Source organism: Otolemur garnettii, unplaced genomic scaffold (assembly GCF_000181295.1).
Source record: "Otolemur garnettii isolate 467f Iridium unplaced genomic scaffold, OtoGar3 scaffold00011, whole genome shotgun sequence".
NCBI lineage: Eukaryota > Metazoa > Chordata > Mammalia > Primates > Galagidae > Otolemur > Otolemur garnettii.
The window spans coordinates 21,824,708-21,847,465 of NW_003852406.1; the positions used below are offsets into that span (position 1 = coordinate 21,824,708).

General features: G+C 40.3%; 1 protein-coding gene across 1 annotated transcript in view; it reads left to right on the forward strand.

Moving 5' to 3' along the window:
* Positions 1 to 4,370: 4,370 nt before the first annotated feature.
* KIF23 (kinesin family member 23) overlaps positions 4,371 to 22,758 on the forward strand; it is a 39,387-nt gene continuing 20,999 nt past the window's right edge. Inside the window, exons 1-9 of the mRNA XM_023510012.1 lie at positions 4,371 to 4,445; positions 8,734 to 8,803; positions 10,492 to 10,620; positions 18,041 to 18,146; positions 18,380 to 18,516; positions 18,736 to 18,845; positions 19,273 to 19,443; positions 21,714 to 21,755; positions 22,468 to 22,580. Of these exons, the coding sequence (XP_023365780.1) occupies positions 4,435 to 4,445; positions 8,734 to 8,803; positions 10,492 to 10,620; positions 18,041 to 18,146; positions 18,380 to 18,516; positions 18,736 to 18,845; positions 19,273 to 19,443; positions 21,714 to 21,755; positions 22,468 to 22,580 (889 nt within the window). The 5' untranslated portion in view covers positions 4,371 to 4,434. The remainder of the gene's footprint in view (positions 4,446 to 8,733; positions 8,804 to 10,491; positions 10,621 to 18,040; positions 18,147 to 18,379; positions 18,517 to 18,735; positions 18,846 to 19,272; positions 19,444 to 21,713; positions 21,756 to 22,467; positions 22,581 to 22,758) is intronic.

Below are 22,758 nucleotides of genomic sequence, written 5' to 3' on the forward strand. Positions count from 1 at the left end.
AAAATAAAATAAAATTTCAGACTTAGAAAAATTTTACAAAATAGTACCAAAAATGCCCAGGTACTTTTCACGCTTCCCTCTTTCAATATTCATAACTTCCTTCTCCAACAGTGAGAACCTGGCTCTTATTGGCCACAATATATTTACTTAGGTGCTCAATCCTCAGATGCACAGAATGTTTCAGAGTAATATTCCGTTACAGAATGTGGGGAAAAGCAGCCTGGTAATTAGAATTCAATCTCTTTCAAGTGCTTTTTGTTTGAGCCTGACAGCAAGCCTGAGTCTAAATAGCCAAAATTACTGGGGTTAGTTTCTTCCCCCTTGCTCAGTGAGTTTGCTATTCTTTTGAAATATAATTCAGATCACTTTTTTCTTTTTCTGTGAATTTTACAGCCTTCTTCCAACCTGGTTAATTTTATTAATTTGTGTTTTGAGTACGTGAAATATCAACATCCAACCTTTCATTTTACAATACAAATAACTGGGGAGAGACATTCACATGGCCTGGGGATGTGCGATAATGTTTGCAAGGCCACTGAGTGGCCAGCAGGGCCACGGAGGGAACAAGGCGTGTGGAGTGTGTCTCAGCTTCCTGTTTCTATTTCACTGCCTTCCCTTAAACACTCGGAGCTTGAGAAGTTTCTGGTCATTGGTGTTCACTGGGTTCTCACAGCTGGACTTGCTTATCTGGGTGTTTGGCTAAACATATGATTTCAAATCTGTGTAGTGTCAACCCCTCTTCAGTGATTTTCGTAAGCCCCTGGCTACTCCAGTTGGGCAGTTTCTAATAAAGTAAAACTTGTCACACAAGACCCACAATCCCACCCAAAAGTAATAAAAACACATCTACATAAAGACCTTTACACAAGCAAGTACACCAGTTTTATTCATAATTGCCAAAAAGTGGAAACAACCTAAGTCTCAACTAGTGAATGATAAATTGTCCTGCATTTATCTAGTAGAATAGGGGGATCAAATTACTGGTATGTGCAATACTTGGATGGATCTGAAAGCTCTATGTGCAGTGAAAGAAGAGATATTCTGGAAAAGGCAAAATTATAAGGAGGGAAATCACAGAAGTGGTAGCCAAGACGTAGGACTAGGGGAAGGTGACTGACTACAGAGGGGCAACATAAGGGGGTTTTCTGTGTAATAGAAATACACATTTGATTATGGAGGTTGCCAGAGGATGGGGCATATTTATCAAATATACGGAATGATACAACTACATTGGGTGAATTTTGCTCTGTGTAAGTTGTACCTCAAGAACCTGACTTTAAAAGAAAAAAGATAACATTCTACTTCTTCCCCCTCTTCTCCCCTCACCTCTGGTTTGTATTTCTAATTCTAGGAGAAAATGCAAATCTTTTGCTGGCCATGGGCTGTTCTTTGAAAGGAGGGACTCATTCATTTCTCCAAAACATGTATGGAGCACCTACTCTGCTAGGCACTAGGCATGCAACAATGCCATCTAGTGAGGCTGTGGGGATAAGCTGACAGAGGGGACAGGAGTAAATAGTGGCTGTAGACTGGGATGTGAGCGCTGAAGCAAATTAATAGGTGCAGTGAGTGGGGGAGGGCAGCAGTGTGCGCTTAGGGGGGTCCAATATCCAGAGCAGGATAGTTGATAAATCTGCTGGGAACTGAAGATGAGGCATTGTTAGAGAAAAGGAGGGAGGAGACTGATGGCAGAGAGAATGGGATGTTAAGCCCAGTGTGTTCAGGGCACTGCAGGTGAACATGGCTAGTGGGCACAGAAGGCAGTGATGTGTGATGAGCCTGGAAAGAAAGCACCTCAGGGCCCTGTGGAGGGTCTCAAGCAATGAGTAGCCACCACAGAGTTTCACACAGGGGAGTGACAAGACCAGACTTGTGATTTAGGGGTGAGCTGGCTGCAAAATGGAAACTAGATTAGAGGGTGGCAGCAAGGAAGCCTGTTAGGACAATGTTATAGGCATCCAGATGAGGGAAGATTATGGCCAATGGGATAAAGAGAAGTGGAGAGTCTTGAAAGCTATTTAGTAAGTAGAACTGTTAAGAGGTAGTGATTGAATGTTGGAACAGACGGAGAGGCAAAAGCCAAAGATGGTGCCTCAGAGTGACTCTGGCTTAGGTGATGCCATACATTGAGGAGAAGCAGGTTTGAAAAGATTAGAATGTGTTAGATGTGAGGTATCTGTGAGACATCCAAGTGGAGAATTTGGAAGGCAATTTCATACATAGGTCTGGAGCTCAGAAGAGCAAATGGGAATGGGATGTGAAGTCATGGGAGTGCTTGAGAGTGCATGAGAAGGCACAGCTAGTGAGCAAGTGAAAACTGAGCCACAACATTTAAAAGAGGAAAAAAGACCCCCAAAAGAGATTCAGAAAGTGGGGCTAGAGATCTAGGAGAAAAAATAAAGGCATGGAAAGAGAGGAACTGGCAACCGTTTTTTTGGTGATGTTGAGAGGTAAAGTAAGGCAAGGGTGGGGAAGGGCCAATTAGATTTAGCATTAAGGAGGTGGTGACCTTGGTGACAAAGAGTTCTAATAGAGAGCCTGAGGCAGAAGCCAGATGGACAGCAAGTAGGAGGTAAGTAGTGAGCAACCAAGCCTGATTCCTAAATGGTACAGATCCCAAACTCTTGCTTGACTCAATGGCTCAAAAGCTTCAACATAAAAAGCCAAGTAATAGAAGCACTGGGGAAAAAACATGGGAAACTAAAACAAACCAACCAACCTCAGTGGGTAAGACTTTTCCTAGAACACAAAACAGAAGCCATACAAGAAAAGACTGAGACAGAATTTTTTTTCTAAGCTGTCACCAAACAAATGATAAGAAGAACTAAAATATGAACTAGAAAACATTTGAACTCATATTTTGGATGAGGATTAGTTTTTTTAATATAAGAAAAGCTTTTATAAATCAATAAGAAAAACTAACATCCCGATAAAACAATGAAACAAGGACTCTGAACATAGTTCATAGGGAAGAAAATACAAACAATTCTTAAATATAATAAACATCCAACCTTATCATAAAAGAAATGAAAAGATAAACTACAGCATGATTTTTATTTTTTTTACATATTAGGTATCTTGTGAAAAGTCTAACACTTTGTTGTCTGAAAGTTGTGGAGAAACAAACATTCTATAGGCTGGTGAAAGTGTACATTTGGGCTTTTATGGAAGACAATTTGGCAAGATAGGAGGAACATTATAGGTGCATATACTCTGACTCAGCAATTCTGCTTCTTGGAATTTATCCTGCATATGTGCTTGCATTGTATAAAATGATGTATTTGCAAGTTTATTCACTGCAGCCATCTTTATAATATTGGCAAAAATCAAAACCATCCTAATGTTCAATGCGGAGGTGGAAAAGATTTTCTTACCCTAACATATGAGCTATGGCCAACATTACTCTAACAAAAGATAGGTAAACAAGATCAAAGAATCACAACAAATTTACTTAAATCAAGATTTTACATGAAAAAGTTTTACATGATATGGCAACCTTCAGAAACGAAGTCCTAAAGACCCAGGGGAAATTGCCCCATTTTTATACTTACATTTGACGAAGAATGGACAATTGTGTAGAAATGTGTTTGGACAAGTGGAGTATGAACTGCACTGAAGATTCTTCCTGGCCTTTCTGTGTAGCATTCCCTTGTCTGGGACTCTCTCAGGAATGAGTCTTGTGACCTACTACCAGACAAGGTAAATAAGAGAATTTCATTACAGCCAGCTCCTATACAGAAAGCGGGGGGGGGGGGGGGGGGGGGTGTTAGCACAATATTTCTGTCTTTGTGGAAGAGGAGTTTTGATTTCCATGTTTTACTTTAGGAACGGGAGAAAGGTAGAACGTCGGAGGGAGGATTTCCAATCTCTTTTAGTTCAAGTACTCAATATTTCAAAGAGCCTTACTTTAGGGTATCATTTTCTGAGGCTCAACACTAACAAGGATATTAATTCTGACCATCCTTACCAGTCTACGGTCCTGTAGGCAATTGAGAAGGCGCTAGAGTTCCATGAAAGCACAGATGTAGATGTATATTTGATAGTTATCAGCTAAGGGGCAAAGGTTGAAATGAGATAGAATTAGTTCATCAGATTTTTACCTCTGAGGTTTTCCTCTAGCCCTGCCACCCAGACTCCTCCCGCCCTTTCCGCGTGGTCGTCTAGGAGACGAGGGCCACTTCCGGCAGAACAGCCACTTCCGCTTAGGCCCCGCCCCTTTCCTGCGAGTGGACACTGATTGGTCCGTTTGAAAAGCGCCGCGCGCGAGCTCACCTGGGTTCCCAGGGGCTCAGCCCGGCTTTCCGGAGTGCGGTCCCTGAGCCTCGGAGTTTCAGTTCCCGCGGCTGGTTCCTGTGGCCACGCTGTCTTTTGCCAGCCTGCCGGATAGAGCTCGGTGTCCCGCGCGCGCGTATAGGCAGCGCGGAGCCTGCTACCATGAAACCAGCGTGAGTTCGGGGCAGCCGAGCAGGGAGGGCGGGCGGGCCGGGCGGAGGCAGGTGACCGGCCGCGGGGGCTGAAGGGCGGACGTCTCTCCTCACGCTGTCTGCGCCCGGCGCCGCTCCGCCCGGGTTCCCGAAGGAGAACCCTCCGCTGGAGGCCTGGGCTCAGAGACCCCTTCTGCGTCTCCCCGCTGCGCCTCCGCCCCGCCCCGCCCTGGTCTCCTGTGGCCGAGGAAAGGTCGGCCCGGAGCCAGGAGTTTTTGTGCCGCGACCCTAGTTTCTGTTAACTGGGTTGTCATCCTCCTGACTCCAGGACACCGTCCTCCTCCCTGTCTCAGGTCTCCTTTCACGCCCGGCAGATTGCCTTTTGCAGAGTTAGTGCTGTCCAAGAGGGGCCTCTGGTCAGGGGTCGTCTCACACGTGAAGCCGAGTGTTGTGGTCTTAATTGGGGGTTGGTTAGATGTGCTCCGTCCTCGGAGAGCGGTGGCCTTGGTGAGCGCGGCGTGCTTTTGCTGGCCCAGTACCGTGGCCTTGAGGTGGAGACCATCACCTTCTATGGGCCAGTTACTTTTGTTTTATTCTTTGGCCGGAGACAGCCCCCGCCCCCATACACAACCCCCCAAGCCCACAGCCTAACTAAGTCGGTGACGGAACGTTTTGGTCACAGCATTCCTAAGTAAAGAAGTATTTGTCTTGCAAAGATGGTTAACTTATAACTATTATCATTTAGGTAATCGTTTGTAAAAATGTATTTGTTTTATTAAGAAGCCAAAGTCAAAATCTTTATAATAAAGGAAAGATAAGTGAGTTTTAGTAAACCTACCACAATAGTATTTTGCAGTTAAGACTAATTTGTTTGTCTCAACTGGGAGAAAAATAGTCTACAATCCAAGCCAGTAATTTAATTTCTAATGTGTTAAATGTTCATCCATTATGTACAAATGTTCATCTGTACATAAATGTGAAGAAAAAAGATTATATGGTAGAAAAATGGTGAAATCAATCAAAATGCCTTTATTACTGCTTACAAGAGCAAGAAATTGGCAATTTGAGATCACATTTTGTTTGAGGACAAAGGATTTTTTTTTCAAGATCAATGTGAGGGCACGTTATGATTAAGTTATTTGTAAGGTAAAGTCCTAGTTGGAGTTGTCTCCTTCACCCAAGTGGGCCATACGTTTGTGCACTGTTACCTTTGGGTGGGAATTTACCTAACCCTACCCCCTTCTTGAATTTAATTGAGTTTTTCTCTCAAATAAGCACATGGTTTTTGATCTACTAGTTTCAATTTAGTATTGAGCACATATAATGCATGTTTTTCCATTCCTGTAATACTTAGAGTGATCTTCAAATCTATCTAGGTCAGTGGTTCTCAACCTTCCTAATGCCATGACCCTTTAATACAGTTCTTCATGTTGTGGTGACCCCCAACCATAAAATTATTTTCATTGCAAAAATTTCTGTTCATGTCTCTTGCCCAGTTTTTAATATGGTTGTTTGCTCTCTTTTTGTTGATTTGCTTGAGTTCTTTGTCGGTTGTGGTTATCAGATTAGTAGCATGCAAAATATCTTCTCCCACTCTGAAAGTTCTCTCTTTGCTTTGTTGATAGTGCCCTTACTGTGCAGAAACTTTTTAATTTGATGAGATCCCATTTATTTTTGCTGTGATTGCCTTTGAAGTCTTAATAAATTTTTTCCCAAGGCTGATATCATTAAGAGTTTTTTCCGCACTTTCTTCTAGAGTTTTTATGGCTTTCAATTCAAATCTTTTATCTATAGTGAGTTAATTCTAATAAGTGGTGACAGGTGGAGGTCTACATTCAGTCTTTACACATGGCTACCCAGTTCTCCCAGTTTCATTTGTTAAATAGGGATTCTTTTTCCCAGTGTATACTTTTTTTTTTTAATCAAAAATCAGATGGCATTATGAGACTGGTTTTATCTTTAGGTTCTCTATTCTGTTCCATAGATCCTTTTGTCTGTTTTTAATAACAGTAGCATGCTGTTTTGATCACCATAGACTTGTAGTATAACCTGAAGTTTGGTCACATGATGCCTCCAGATAAGACTGTATCATCAGGAAAGAATGATAGTTTGAACTCCTCTGTCCCCATTTGGATACCCTTCTATCCTTCTTTTGCCTGACTGTATTGCTCAGACTTCCAGCAGTATGTTGAATAGTAGGCATCCTTGTCTGGTTCCAGTTCTAAGGGGAAATACTTTTCAGTTTTTCTCCATTCAGTATGATATTTGCTATTCATTTGTCAGAAATGTCTTCTATCAGTTTAAGAAATTTCCTATCTATGCCAATTTTCTTAAGTGTTCTTAACAAAAAAGGATGCTAAATTTTGTAAAGTGCTTTTTCTGTATCTATTGAGATCATAATGATCTTTGGTTTTACTTCTGTTTATGTAGTGAATTGTTTATGGTTTTGCATATTTAAACCAGCTTTGCATCCCAGAGCTGAAGCCCACTTGGTCTTGATAAACATTTTTTTTTTTTAATGTGTAGGTGAATTCTGTATAGTAATGTGCCCTTATACATTTTCAAATTTCTGGGCATGGAGTTTTTTCTAGTATTTGGTGAAGATCTTTTGTATCTTTGTAGTATCTGTTATTAATATGTCCTTTTTCATTTCTAAATGAACTTAGAGAGCTTGCTTTTCTTTTTTTTGAGACAGAGCCTCAAGCTATCCCTGGGTAGAGTGCTGTGGCTTCACAGCTCACAGCAACCTCCAACTCCTGGGCTCAAGCGAGTCTCCTGCCTCCGCCTCCCAAGCAGCTGGGACCACAGGCGCCCACCACAACGCCCAGCTATTTTTTGGTTGCAGCCATCATTGTTGTTTGGCAGGTCCAGGCTGGATTCGAACCCACCACCTTAGGTGTATGTGGCTGGCGCCTTAGCCACTTGAGCCACAGGCGCCGAGCTGAGCTTGCTTTTCTGTTTCTAGTTAATCTGGTCAAAGGTTTATCAGTTTTATTTATCTTTTAAAAAAACTGACTTTTTATTTCATTAATCTTCTGAATAGCTATATTGTTCTTAATTTCATTTACTTCCTATCTAATTTTGGTTATTTATTTTCTTCTGCTTGATTGGGATTGAATTGTTTTTCCTTTTCCAGTTCCTTGTGCTGATTCATTAGATTGTTGATTTGTGCTCTGTTTTCTGGATGTGAGCCTTTAATGTGATAAAATTTCCTCTTAGGACTGTTTTTGTAGTATTCCACAGGTTTTGATAGCTGTGGCTTCATTGTCATTTTGTTCTAGGAATCTAGTGATTTCCTTCTTTATCTCCTCCTTGACTTGGCTGTTGTTCAGTAAAGGTTGTTTAGTGTCTATGCCTTTGTGTGGGGAATGAAGATTTCTGTTAGAATTGAGTTCTACTGTTACTCCATTGTGCTCTGTAAAGATGCAAGGTATAATTTCTTTTCTTTTAAATTTGTTAAGGTTTGATTGTGTCCTAAGGTCAATTTTGGAGAATGATTCATGAGCCATAAGAAGAATGTATACTCAGTAGTATTGGAACGAAATGTTCAGTATATATATCTGTTAAACCCATTTGTTCTAAAGTTGTATTTAATTCCAAAGTTTCTTTGTTTAGTTTCTGCATGGAGAAACTGTTCAGTTCTGTTAGTAGTTTGTTGAAGTCCCTGGCTATTACAGTGTTGTAGATTATCATATTGTTTAGGCCAGGTAGTGCTTGTATAAAATTGTTCAAGAAAATATGTGAGCTATTTTCTGGCTTGGTGCCTATAGCTCAGTGGCTAGGGCACTGGCCACATACACGGGGCTGGCAGGTTTGAACCCAGCCTGGGTCTATTAAACAACAATGACAACTACAACAACAACAAAAAAAATAGCCAGGCATTGTGGCCAGCACCTGTAGTCCCAGCTACTTGGGAGGCTCTGAGGCAAGAGAAACACTTAAGCCAAAGAGTTTGAGGTTCTGTGAGCTGTGACAGCACGGCCCTCTACTGAGGGAGACATAATGCGACTCTCTCCAGAAAAAAAAAAAAGAAAATATATAAGCTATTTTGAATATAGAACTAATTAAAGAGTAATTTGGTACATTTTATATCAAAAATGTATTCTACACCAAATTTTAATTACTCTTGGGTTACACGTTCCACACACACTGTGCTCTAATGAAATTTAGTATTTGTTTTATTTGGGATATAGTGTTTTGGAATGGCTAAGTAATAATTTTATAACTCCCAGGAAGGTTGTCTGTATAAATTACAGGTGAGGTTTTTGTATTAAAGTCAAACTAAAATTATTTTTTAATCTGTGACCAGGAGGCTTAAAACACCCAGGAAACCTCCAGTGAAAAAAGGATCCCAAACGAACCTTAAAGACCCAGTTGGGGTAAGATCTCCTGTGGATGTATGTGTGTCTATTCTTTCTTCAGTCCTTTCTGTCTAATGTTAGTCTTTTCTATCTTATGTATATGTTTGGAGTGGAAGGAAAAAGAGATGCAAAAGTGCAATAAGAATACATTTAGTTAAATGGATTTACTAAATTGTGTAAAACTGGTTCTGGCTGTGAAATTTTGTTTTATCTATAGGATTAATTGGTCTAGTAAAATGAAGTCTTTTGTTGTTGCTTGCATTCCTTCTATAATTCATTATAATTTGCAAAGTTAGATAACTAAAAACCTTCAACTGGGTTTATACTCTTTGTTTTATTTTATTTTTTTCTGAGACAGATAAAGTGCTGTGTCATCACAGCTCACAGCAACCTCCAACTCCTGGGCTCAAGCGGTTTTCCTGCCTCCGCCTCCCTAATAGCTGGAATTACAGGTGCCCGCCACAACACCTGGCTAATTTTTAGTTGCAGCCATCATTGTTGTTTGGCAGGCCCAGGCTAAATTCGAACCCGCCAGCTCAGGTGTATGTGGCTGGCACCTTAGCTTCCTGAGCCACAGGCACCAAGCCAGGTTTATACTCTTTGGGATGCAGGAAGATTTTCTACTCCAATGCAGTGAGCATTTTTTCTCACCTGCATACAGTAATTGATGACATGGATCATGAGGAGAGCCCCAAATTTCTAGGGATCACATTTCATAAAGACTATGGTATAGCATAGCTAATGCCTACTCATAATTGCAAATACTTCACTAGTTTCAGTCTTAGGAACTTTTTTTGTTTTGAGACAGACTATCAGTATGCTGCCCTCAGTAGAGTGCACTGGTGTCACAGCTCACAGCAACCTCCAACTCTTGGGCTTAAGCGATTGTTTTGCCTCAGTCTCCCAAGTAGCTGGGACTACAGGTGCCCACTACAACGCCCGGCTATTTTTTGGTTGTAGTTGTCATTGTTGTTTAGCTGGCCCGGGCTGGGTTTGAACCTGCCAGCCTCATTGTATGTGGCTAATGGTCATAATCACTGTGCTAAGGGTGCTGAGCCAGGCTTAGGAACTTGCTTTTAAAAGCAAATATCAAATAAAAGATTTAAGGCAGCAGTTCTCAACCTGTGGGTTGTGACCCCTTTGTAACAATGAAAATACATCCGGTACTAGGAAGGTTGGAACCACTGCTCTAAGGTATTTTAAATCTGCCAGTGGAGTCCAGGTCTAACTCAAGGGAACCTTGTTTTTTGTACAGAGAAGAATAGATTTTCCCTCAAAACTTCCCAGCCTTTTTACTTCTTTGTATATTAAGTATTAGGTTAAGCTGACAAGTTTTAAATTGACATCTAACTCCAAAGAACTCTAATAGTTTAAAATTTTTATTGTGTGATATGTTGTTAGCTTTTCGAGATTTTTTTTTATTTTTAGTAGTATAACTTTACTTGAACAAGACTTTATACCATTATAATAATGACGACAAGTTGTATAATTTGCTCCTTTTATCTTATGTGTATTTTAATGCTTTCATATCTAATATATCTGTTTGCATTTGTCGGTCTCAACTAGCAGATTTTCATTGTCATAGCTCTAGCTTTTTCTCTTAAGTTAAGAGATTACACGTTTGTGGAAGGATGAATGAGAAGCTTAAATGAAAAATCAGGCAAAATGTGAACCTTTGCTCTTTACATTCCTTCTTGTTTTTTCAGGTATACTGTAGAGTGCGCCCACTCAGCTTTCCAGATCAGGAGTGTTGCATAGAAGTGATCAATAATACAACTGTTCAGCTTCATACTCCTGAGGGTTACAGACTCAACCGAAATGGAGACTATAAGGAGGTAATTCCTATTGGAGCCAAGTTGTTTTTACTCAATATATTGTAAATGGCTTTTGCTTTTACATTTTTAAATTTAAGAAAGTTCACGTGTGATCCCAGTTTTTTGGGAAGAGTTATTTACTACTTCACTATAACCTTTATATCCAAAGTATTTTTGATTTCTGAGATGCACAGACATCTCTGGTACACTGGTGTTAGAGGATTGGGTTTGGAGGTAATTTATTCCACTGTATACTTACTATTTTTTAGAGTATGTTAGAGATAATTTAATGTGGAATGACATAATTGTGCTAAGCAGTTATTTATATAGATGTACATACATACACACAGAGAGTTTCCCTGTGGACTTTAAAATAATTTATAATAGATGTCTGTACTTGTATCAACCTCTTATGAAGTTCTTTTTTTTTTTTTTTTTTTGAGACAGAGTATTACTTTGTTGCCCTCGGTAGAGTGCCATGGTGTCACACAGCTCACAGCAACCTCAAGCTCCTGGACTTAGGCAATTCTCTTGCCTCAGCCTCCCGAATAGCTGGAACTACAGGCGCCCACCACAACGCCTGGCTATTTTTTTGTTGCAATTTGGCCAGGGCCAGGTTTGAATCCACCACCCCTTTTTTTTTTTTTTTTTTGAGACAGAGTCTCAAGCTGTTGCCCTGGGTCGAGTGCTGTGGTATCATAGCTCACAGCAACCTCCAACTACTGGGATCAAGCTATCCTCTTGCCTCAGTTTTTCTATTTTTAGTAGAGACGGGTCTAGCTTTTTGCTCAGGCTGGTCGCCAACTCATGAGCTCCAGCTATCCACCTACCTCGGCCTCCCAGAGTGCTAGGATTATAGGCGTGAGCCTCCATGCCAGACCATTATGAAGTGTTTTTATTTTTAGGAAACTATTTAGCAAACTCAAAAATAATGAGTTTAGTTCGGTGTAGCAAATGTTTCACTAAGCTAGTAGGCGGGGGGATGGAACGAGGTTTAAAAAACTTGAATAGGCTCGGCGCCTATAGCTCAACAGGCTAAGGCGCCAGCCACGTACACCTAAGGTGGCGGGTTCGAATCCCCAGCCCGGACCCGCCAAACAACAATGACGGCTGCAACCAAAAAATAGCCGGGCGTTGTGGCGGGCGCCTGTGGTCCCAGCTACTTGGGAGGCGGAGGCAGGAGACTCGCTTGAGCCCAGGAGTTGGAGGTTGCTGTGAGCTGTAATGCCACGGCACTCTACCCAGGGGGACAGCTGGAGGCTCTGTCTCAAAAAAAAAAAAAAAAAAAAAAAAAACTTGAATAAGACACAGTCATTACCTTTATGGAGTTTACAACTTAGTTGAGACAGATGGTAAACAAGTAACACTCATATAGATAAGGCAAAGTTATGTGTGTTAAAGAGGAGGAACTGTGGGAAGGAAGAGAATGAATTTGGTTGCCATTTCTAAGTCTAGCTTCCATCCACACGGTGTTGTGCTACTATTCCAGTGAAATTGCTTTTCAGCAAACCATCCGTGGCCTCTTTGCTGCTGAATTTGACGTATACCCTTTACCCACATTAGAGTTTATTTCTCAACTGCACCCTTCAGGAAGCACGCTCCTGTCTCCCCCTCCAGTTCTCTCTGCTCTATTCACTCACTGGCCAATTTTGCTAGCTCTTCCTCTTCTTCCAATCTGTAAATACAGAGTTGGGCCATAGCCAGGGCTCTATGCTCTAATTCTGTACTTTTCTATAGCTTTAAATGTTGATTATATGGTAAAGTTTTGGAATTTTTATCTCTGTCTTAAACCTTTTCTCTAGCTCTAAACTCGAAATATTTAAGTACTCACTTGATATCTCTGCTCAGACACCATATAGGCATCTCAAATTTTACATGCCCAAAAAGGAGTCCTTGCTTGTTTTCCCTCTAAATCATTTCTTCCCTCATTTCCTCAGGTAATGGCACCTTCGCCTGTACGGTTGCTCAAAGCTTGCCTTTTTTGCTGTCATGATTTGGACCCTACCTTTCACTTGTTCCTCCTCATATATACTTTATTATTAGGTCACTAAGTATGAAATGTCCAATTTTAAATCAAAAGTTTAGTTTATTATATCTCAGATAAGAAGCAGTACAATTAATTAAAGTATATGCCCAAAGTATCCACACAGTTTTTCCATCTTTTTTTTTTTTTGAGACAGAGTCTTAAGCTGTTGCCTTGGGTAGAGTGCTGTTGTGTCACAGCTCACAGCAACCTCCAACTCTTGGGCTTAAGTGATCTCTTGCCTCAGCCTCTCAGTAGTTGGGACTACAGGCACCAGCTACAATGCCCAGCTATTTTTTGATTGCAGTTGTCATTGTTTAGCAGGCCCAGGCCGGGTTTGAACCTTTCACCCTTGGTGTCTGTGGCCAGCACCCTGCTGACTGACCTACAGGCACTGCCAGGTTTTTCCATCTTTTTTTTTTTTTTTTTTTTTTTTTTTTGAGACAGAGCCTCAGGCTATTGCCCTGGGTAGAGTGCTGTGGCCTCACAGCTCACAGCAATCTCCAACTCCTGGGCTTAAGTGATGCTCTTGCCTTAGCCTTCTGAGTACCTGGGACTACAGGTGCCTGCCATAATGCCCCTCTATTTTTTGGTTGTAGTTGTCATGGTTTGGCAGGCCCGGGCCAGATTCGAACCCGCCAGCTCTGGTGGATGTGGCTGGTGCCTTAGCCACTTGAGCTACAGTTGTCACCAGGTTTTTCCATCTTAATGGTAGCAGCGAAGAAGCCTGGAGAGCAAGTAACAGTGAAATTGTGAAAGGTGTTTTCCACAACTTTTTGAGACTTGAATATTTTTCCTTGCAAGAAGTGATCCAAAGCTTGGCAGAAGTGGTTGCCGTTGTTGCAAAGTGTGATGAATATGAAGGACGGCAGAGAGTTTTCAAGTCCTGCTTCAGCAGTTTGAGCAGGATTGTTGTGCACAGCATTGTCTCGCAAGAGGATTGTCTCTACTGACCTGTCTTTATTGACCAATCTCTGCTGCTTAACTGCATACAACTTCATCATTTCATCCAGTTAGTTGCAGTAGCCATCCTCTGTAATCAATAGACCAGATTTCAGGATGCTATAGTCGATAATATCAGCACTGGGCCACCAACTAGACACTGTTAGCTTTTACTGATGAAAAATTCGGTTTTTGACTGTTTTGGCTCTTTATTTTTATCTAATCATTGTCCCATATGCTTGTGATTGTCAAAAAGAATCCATTTTTCAACACATAATAATATGGTGTCGAAATGGTTCATTTCATGTCATGACAGCAAAAAAAGGCGAGCTTTGAGATGATTTCCCTTCTGATGTTCATTTAATTCATGCAGAACCCATCTATTCATCTTCTTTACCTTGTTAATTTGTTTCAAATGGTTCAATGTTGTTGACGTAGTAATGTCAAACCTTGCTGCTAGTTCACACAGGTTGAGATGCAGTCACTTCCATTGTAGCTTTCAGTTCATCATTCATCTTGGTGTCAGGTGGCCAACATGGCTCGTTTTCAAGATTAAAATCACCAGAACGGAATTTCTCAAACTATCATACTGTGCATTCATTATTAGCCACATCCTTCCCAAATACTTTGTTGGTATTTTGAGCTATCTATACTGCATTGGTTCTATGATGGAATTTTTTTTTTTTTTTTTTTTTTTGAGACAGTGCCTCCAGCTGTCCCCCTGGGTAGAGTGCCGTGGCATTACAGCTCACAGCAACCTCCAACTCCTGGGCTCAAGCGAGTCTCCTGCCTCCGCCTCCCAAGTAGCTGGGACCACAGGCGCCTGCCACAATGCCCGGCTATTTTTTGGTTGCAGCCATCATTGTTGTTTGGCGGGTCTGGGCTGGGGATTTGAACCCGCCACCTTAGGTGTACGTGGCTGGTGCCTTAGCCGGTTGAGCTATAGGTGCCGAGCCATCTATGATGGAATTTTATATTAAGAAATAATGCAAATGTTTGACTTATCCATGGTTTCACAAAAAAGTATTCTAAGAAAAAAAAATGAAAATATAATCATAAGCTGAAATGTACATTTGAAACAATGACGATGTATCTTCACAATAAAACAAAACAAAAAAACAAAAACCCAAGAAATGTCATAGTGAAACGTCAAAGGGATGAACTGTCTGACTCAGTACTTAAGGAAATCAGACATTTCTTACTTAATAACTTGATAGAAGATCCTATCAGTTCTGTTTCTAAGGACGTCTTGAAACTGTTCTTCCATTTTTATCTCCACTGCCACCACCCTAGCCTTAGCCCCATTGTTAATCTGAGACAGTTTTTCTCAAACTATCGGTTGTGAAAAAACAGCTTTTTTCTTTTCTTTTTTGTCTTTTTCTTTTTTTTTAGAGACAGAGTCTCACTTTATTGCCGTTGATAGAGTGCTATGGTGTCACAGCTCACAGCAATCTCCAACTTCTGGGCTTAGGTGATTCTCTTGCCTCAGCCTCCTGAGTAACTGGACTACAAGCACCTGCCACAATGCCTGGCTATTTTTCATTGCAGTTTGGCTAGGGCCGGGTTCGAACCTGCCACCCTTGGTATATGGGGCTGGTGCTCTACCCACTGAGCTACAGGTGTCACCCAGCTTTTTTATTTTTAATGCATTGCCACTTTTACTCATGTGCAGTTTGTATTGATGGAATTACCCATGTGAGTTAAACAACAGAGAACTGGTTTATAATTTGTACAGAGAAATGAGCCATTGAACACTATTCTCTGATAGAAAAATTTGAGAACAGAAGGTTTAGTGGGGAGTAAAGATTATTACTGCTTTTTGGTGGAAAGCAACATTATATAATGGAAAGAGCACTGTTCTGAAGAGGGCTTTGATGTTAATTAGATCCAGGAGCTTGAGTAAGTTCTTCCTTTGTGCCTCAGTTTTACTTTGAGAGGAGGGAGCTATTCATGAGGAACAAAGGTCAGTATTACCTGTCTATATTCTTTCAGTTCTTTTGTGAACAGTAAGCTGTTTTATAGGTTTAGAATGAAAACTCCCCTAAGGGAGAGCAAAGCTGAAGCAGGTTTGTGGTCTTTGACAAGTTATTTAACTTCTTTGTTTTCTCAGCTTATAAAATGAGCATAACTGATAGTACCTACATTAGAGGTCCTAACAAAATAAATCACTACATAGGCAGTGTCCGGTGTCAGCTGTTATAATTTTGATTATTATATATTTGAATATTAATCTTTTTTTTTTTTGAGACAGTCTCACTATGTTGCCCTCAGTAGAGTGCCGTGGCATCATAGCAACCATAGCAACAGCTCATAGCAACCTCAAACTCTTTGGCTTAAGCAATTCTCTTGCCTCAGCCTCCCAAGTAGCTGGGACTATGGGCGCCCACCACAATGCCCAGCTATTTTTTGTTGCAGTTGTCTGTCATTTAGCTGGCCTGGGCCAGGTTCGAACCCGGCTCTCTCGGTGTATGTGGCTGGTACGGTAATCACTGTGCTATAGGCGCTGAGCTGTTGAATACTAATCTATACATGTCTCCTTTGGGGAACAATACTGATAATTTTAAAAAACATTGAAGAGTCATATTAATATCTGACCAGGTTGAATTTAATGTAAAGACTATAGAACAGGAAGACATTTTAATTTACTTCTATATATTCCAATCTAATTTTCCAAGGTGTTTGATAATATTTGTGGTATGTAACCATACTTTTTTTTTTTTTAAGAGACAGAGTCTCACTTTATTGCCCTTGGTAGAGTGCTGTAGCGTCACAGCTCATAGCAACCTCTAACTCCTGGGCTTAGGTGATTCTCTTGCCTCAGCATCCTGAGTAGCTGGGACTACAGGTGCCCGCCACAAAGCCCAGCTATTTTTTTGTGGGAGTTTGACCAAGGCCGGGTCTTGAACCCATCACCTTCAGTATATGGGGCCGGCACCCTACTCCCTGAGCTATAGGCGCCGCCCGTGACCATACTTTCTAACAATTGGATTTTGAAAGAAATTTGATAATTGAAGTATTCTTTTTTTTCTTTTTTTTTTTTTTGAGACCGAGTCTTATTATGTCACCCTCAGTAGAGTACTGTGGCATCACAGCTTATAGCAACCTCAAACTCTTGGGCTCAATTGGTTCTCTTGCCTACCAAGTAGCTAGGACTACAGGCGGCCACCACAATACCTGGCTATTTTTTGTTGTTGTTGTTGCAGTTGTCATTGTTTAGCTGGTCTGAGCCAGGTTCGAACCCACCACCCTCCATGCATGTGGCTGACACCATAACTGCTATGCTATGGGCGCCAAGCCTGAAGAATTCTTTATTAAAAGTCATTTATTTAAAATTTATTTCATATAAGAATTTAAGAGATTTATATTTGTAGTTCATTTTTAGTTTCAAAGTACAGTACATTAAAACACTTAGTGTTGGCTGAGTGTGGTTTATCATGCCTATGATCCTAGCTCTCTGAAACGCTGAGGTGGGTCGATTGCCTGAGCTCACAGTTTGAGACCAGCATGAGCCAGAGCCAGACCTTGTCTCTAAAAATAGCCCGGCATTGTGGCAGGCACCTGCAATCCCAGCTACTTGGGAGGCTGAGGCAAGAGAATTGATTGAGCCCAAGAATTTGAGGTTGCTATGAGCTATGACGCTACGGCACTCTACCAAGGGTGACAAAGTAAAACTATCTCCAAAAAAAAAAATGAAAAGGAAAACACATAGTGTTATGCTGATATGCTGGTATATGACACTTTTATAAAGAAAAAATAGAAAACAGTAAATATCATATGAAGTGTGTGAAGTAATGCTTAAAGATTTTCACAAATATATAACTATGAATTGGTGTAATACCTTTGATCTTGTCACTTAATTAAAACAAAATCATCCTTAGTCTATGAAGCATTAGTGGGCTAAAGACTTTTCTACATTCTCTTTAGTAGTTGTGATTGAAAGTATTTTCCAGTTTATAATTGATGTAATTTAGGTATGTCATGATTTTTTAGTGAGTTAATGAGAAACTTAAGAGTTGCAGTTGTAAAGACCATCCATACTTTTATTGGGTGGTCTGGATCTTAACTGTTCATAGCTCAGTCCGTAGAACATGAGACTTTTTTTTTTTTTTTTGACACAGAGACTCACTTTATTGCCCTCAGTACAGTACTGTAGTATCACAGTTCACAGCAACCTCCAACTCCTGGGCTTAGGCAATTCACTTGCCTCAGCTCCCGAGTAGCTGGAACTACAGGCATCTGCCACAGTGCGCACTACTTTTTGGTTGCAGTTTGGCTGGGGCTGGGTTCAAAGTCGCCACCCTCTGTATATGGGGCTGGCACCCTGTCCACTGAGCCACAGGCACCACCCTAACATGAGACTCTTAATCGTAAATAAATGTTCATAAAGAAACATCTTAAGTTTACACACGTATATTTCTAGCTTAGAGGTAGTAGAATTCCATCTAAAGCATATTTTACTTTTTTCACTGTCCACAGACTCAGTATTCATTTAAACAAGTATTTGGCACTCATACTACCCAGAAGGAGCTCTTTGATGTTGTGGCTAATCCCCTGGTAGAGGACCTCATTCATGGCAAAAATGGTATGATTTTTAGACTTTTGTTGAATTTGCCTTTTTTTCTATTTCTGATAATAAAATTTTTGATATTTATGTATTTGGTTTTATGTTGGCCACTTAGTGCATATTTAATTTGATAGAATGATGTTAAACCTGTTTTTTGTAAGCTGGCTAAGTTTTAGTATTTTTTAATGCAATGAAATATTACAAATGGAGGACTTTTAAGATAAAACTCAACGTGACTTGCTATACTGTAGGTCTTCTTTTTACGTACGGTGTGACGGGAAGTGGAAAAACTCACACGATGACTGGTTCTCCAGGGGAAGGAGGGCTGCTTCCTCGTTGTTTGGACATGATCTTTAACAGTATAGGGTCATTTCAAGCTAAGCGATATGTAAGTATAAAATCCTTATGTGTTGTTGACTATTTCACTGTGGACACAGAACTAAGGTGCCCATGGCTATACTAGTATTTAAGGAAGACCCAAAGCATTTTGTTCATTCTGAAACCTTAAATATGTTTAAATATTAAATGTCTCTTATTTCTTAAACATCATTTTTACTATTTAGGTAAAACTTTAAAAACCATAGTCTGATTTTTGCTCCCACTTCAGGTTTTTAAATCTAATGATAGAAACAGTATGGAGATCCAGTGTGAGGTTGATGCCTTACTAGAACGCCAGAAAAGAGAAGCCATGTCTATTCCAAAGACTCCCTCAAGCAAGTAAGTCATTAACTCTGAATGCCATCAACCTAGGGCATGGGATTCTGTCCTCTGGGTTGCCCAGGCATAGGGAACATTAAGTAGACAAATTGATCTGACAGTTGAGTTTTGTTAAAGATGAGGAATGTTCTTAAATTATTTGCTCAGATATTGTCTTTGGTTTTGAACACATTGTGTTTGAATTGCTGTTTTGAGAAGGGAGGTGCCACTCTGGGTGAAGAGTGAGTGTAACAACCTTTGTTGTGTACCTGGAAAGAGATGGGGATACTGTTGTTGAGGAATATGAATAAAGTTGCATTGTGTGTTTCTGCCTGTAATAGTGTATCATTTATGCTATATCTTTCAGTTTCCCCTTGGGATAAATTACATTTGCTATTTGTCACCATGTTTAAAATCGGACTTCTTTGGTTTTTGTTTTTTCTTTTAGACGACAAGTAGATCCAGAGTTTGCAGATATGATAACAGTACAAGAATTCTGCAAAGCAGGAGAGGTTGATGAAGATAGTGTCTATGGTGTATTTGTCTCTTATATTGAAATATATAATAATTACATATATGATCTATTGGAGGAAGTGCCATTTGATCCCATAAAACCCAAGTAAGTAGTGAAGAGAGCCCCTTCTTAGCTATTAATCTTGGGGAAGGTACTTTGCCTCAGTGAACCTTAGTTTCTTCAGCTGTAAATAGGAATAATGCTTGTATTTTGTTTCCAGAATGAAATGTTATAACTTGTATGTCATGTAGTTGGTGCTCATAGGGTACTTTTATTATTAACTAGATATGTAACTGTATTAGGGAATTAGTGGGTTAAAGCATCTAAGGAGAAGAGGGACCTGAATATTCATCTTAGAGATTATTTTTGAAAACTCTTGGCCCTATTTTGAGAAGCACCTTAATTAATTATGTTAGGAAGTTTCCCTGTTGATGTACTCTGGGGCTACTTTTCCAGAACCTGAGACTCAGTGTGGGGAGTTTTATAATTTCTTCAATCACCTGCATCTTGGTGATCTCAACAGAATGTAGCCTAGAGCTATTATCTTTACAAAAAACACTCTGACCTTTTGTACTATAACATTCCTGAGTTGATGGTTCTGTAGGTAAGCTAAAGGCTTGTCTTTTTTAGAGCCCTTCAGGAGGTAAATAATATGAAGATATGTTTTTTTTTTTTTTTTTTTTAGACAGCATCTTGTTATGTCAGTTGGGCTAGAGTGCAGTGGTGTTATATCATATTCAAACTCCTGAGCTCAAACAGTCCTGCTTCCTCAGCCCCCCAAGTAGTTGGGACTTTGGGTGCCTTCCGCTAATTTCCCTATTTTGTAGTGACAGGGTGTCACTCTGAGCTAGTCTTGAATTCCTGGCCTCAAGTAGTCTTCCAACCTTGGCCTCTCAAAGTGCTAGCTAGGATTACAGGCATGAGCCACCATGCCTGGCCAATGTGTGTCTTAAGTTTAACTTTGTATGTATGTCTTAAGGAATATTATTGGACAAACAACTGGATTTATAAAACCGTTAGATTGAAAATAGGTGTCATCATATCTGCTTTTATTTACATAGAAAATTTATGGACTCTATTAGATTACATAAGTATTTCTGTGGTTTTTACTGAGTTATATTTTGATGTAGGTATCTTCATTCAGAGTCCTTGAATTTTGATCTGCATTGATTGGCAAACAATTACAAAGTTGCTAAATGAGCTAAATGTAAAAGTATTAATTCTAGAAGTTTATGCGAAGGAAGACTCTTTTGCTTCTTTTGCTTTACTTAACCCTTTCTCAAATGAGGATTTTACAGAGTGCCTTATTTCTGGAGTGACATATTTTTATTTACCCTTGGAATATTGTGTTAAGAAAGAACTACTCGGCTCGGCGCCTGTGGCTCAAGTGGCTAAGGTGCCAGCCACATAAACCCAAGGTGGCAGGTTCGAATCCAGCCCGGGGCTGCCAAACAACAATGATGACTGCAACCAAAAAATAGCCAGGTGTTGTGGCGGGCGCCTGTGGTCCCAGCTACTTGGGAGGCAGAGGCAGGAGACTGGCTTGAGCCCAGGAGTTGGAGGTTGCTGTGAGCTGTGATGCCACAGCACTCTACCCAGTGGGTTAGCTTGAGGCTCTGTCTCAAAAAAGAAAGAAAGAACTGCTCTGGTTAAAGACTTTACAAAACAGTTGCTTTTTCTATCAAACTAATTACTTTTTCATTTATTTCAAAGTGTCAGTTGTTCTGTAGATATTTTCGTAAACTTTTGTGATTTTATTTTTATTTATTTATTTTTTTGAGACAGTCTCAAGCTGTTGCCCTGGGTAGAGTGCTTGGCATCATAGCTCACAGCAACCTCCAACTTGGGCTCAAGTGATTCTCTTGCCTCAGTTTTTCTATTTTTAGTAGAGACGAGGTCTCACTCTTGGGCTGGTCTTGAACTCAGAGCTCAAGTAATCCACCCCACCTCACCCAGCAACTTTTGTGATTTTATTCATTATTACGTTGCTACTAATAAGTTTCATGTCTACGCATGTGCCAAATTTTTGTTTGGTTTGTTCTAAGTGAAATTATTTTGGAAGGATCTTACCTAGTTAGACAAAGGAAAACCAGCTTAAGTGACTTGTGTGCCTTTGTAACCTTACTGATTAACTCTTTAAATGAATATGTAAGCATGCTACTTTGGCACTAAATTCAGATTTAATTTGTGAGGGTAGTATTAGACATGCTTTTTTGAGCTAGTTAACTTTAAGTGCTTTTTCACACAATGAAAAATTATTACACATGGAAGATTTTTAAGACAGCTCATTGTGACTGTCACATGGTCTGGACTAAACATGTTGTTGTGAGATAGCTGTTACAGAAACGGTAACGTCTACTTTATTCCTTTGGTAGGTGGAACAGTTGCAGCACACCCATGAGGAACACAGATTTTGTGTATGTGGTGATGTTGTTGACTCTTTTCTTAAAGAGAATGGTGCAGTTATACTAGTGGTTGGCATTCTGTGGCATGTTTGTATGCAGGTTGTTTTCCATTGGCATTAGACGGGCTGCCACTCTAGGCCCGCCTTGCTTCCTGAAAAATCTGCCGTTGACTGTCAGTGATGGTGGCTGGTAAATACCCTCACCATTCATAAGACTAAGCACAAATAGCTAGCACCCTTGCCCTGCCTTCATCCCACCATACAGGCTAAAACCTGAGACAAGCCACATTGAAAGGATTGCCACTCCTGGTATACACCAAACTCTTTCTGAATTTGTTTTCTGCTATTGCTGAAAAGGTCAGAACCAGTTCTATCTGCTGATCCTTTAAAATTAGGAAAACACTAGATTTTGATGCTTAACCTGTGCATGCAGTGTTGCTGTAGTATTACTTTGGTCTCTAATTACTTAGTGTTGTCTCATGTGCTTTGTTAGAGCAAATTAGAGTAAAGCTTTTAAAAAAACACTGGTCCCTTTTATCTTGTTATATAACTAATCTTGACTGTATATAAATCTCATTCAAGTTTAGTATTTCTCTGGGGTCTTATGTAAGCATATTTTCATTATAAGAATGACAGTATTGTCATCTGGTATTTTAGTCTCAGTGTTAAGTGAAGACATTAGTATCGCATAATTTAGGAAACTAATCATTTTTTCTTTTTCATAGACCTCCACAATCTAAATTGCTTCGTGAAGATAAGAACCATAACATGTATGTTTCAGGATGTACAGAAGTAGAAGTGAAATCTACTGAAGAGGCTTTTGAAGTTTTCTGGAGAGGTTAGAAACAGAGCTAGAATTAGAGAAATATAAAATGGCCTCGGCGCGGCTAAGGCGCCAGCCACATACACCTAAGGTGGCGGGTTTGAATCCCCAGCCCAGACCCGCCAAACAACAATAATGGCTGCAACCAAAAAATGGCCAGGTGTTGTGGCGGGCGCCTGTAGTCCCAGCTACT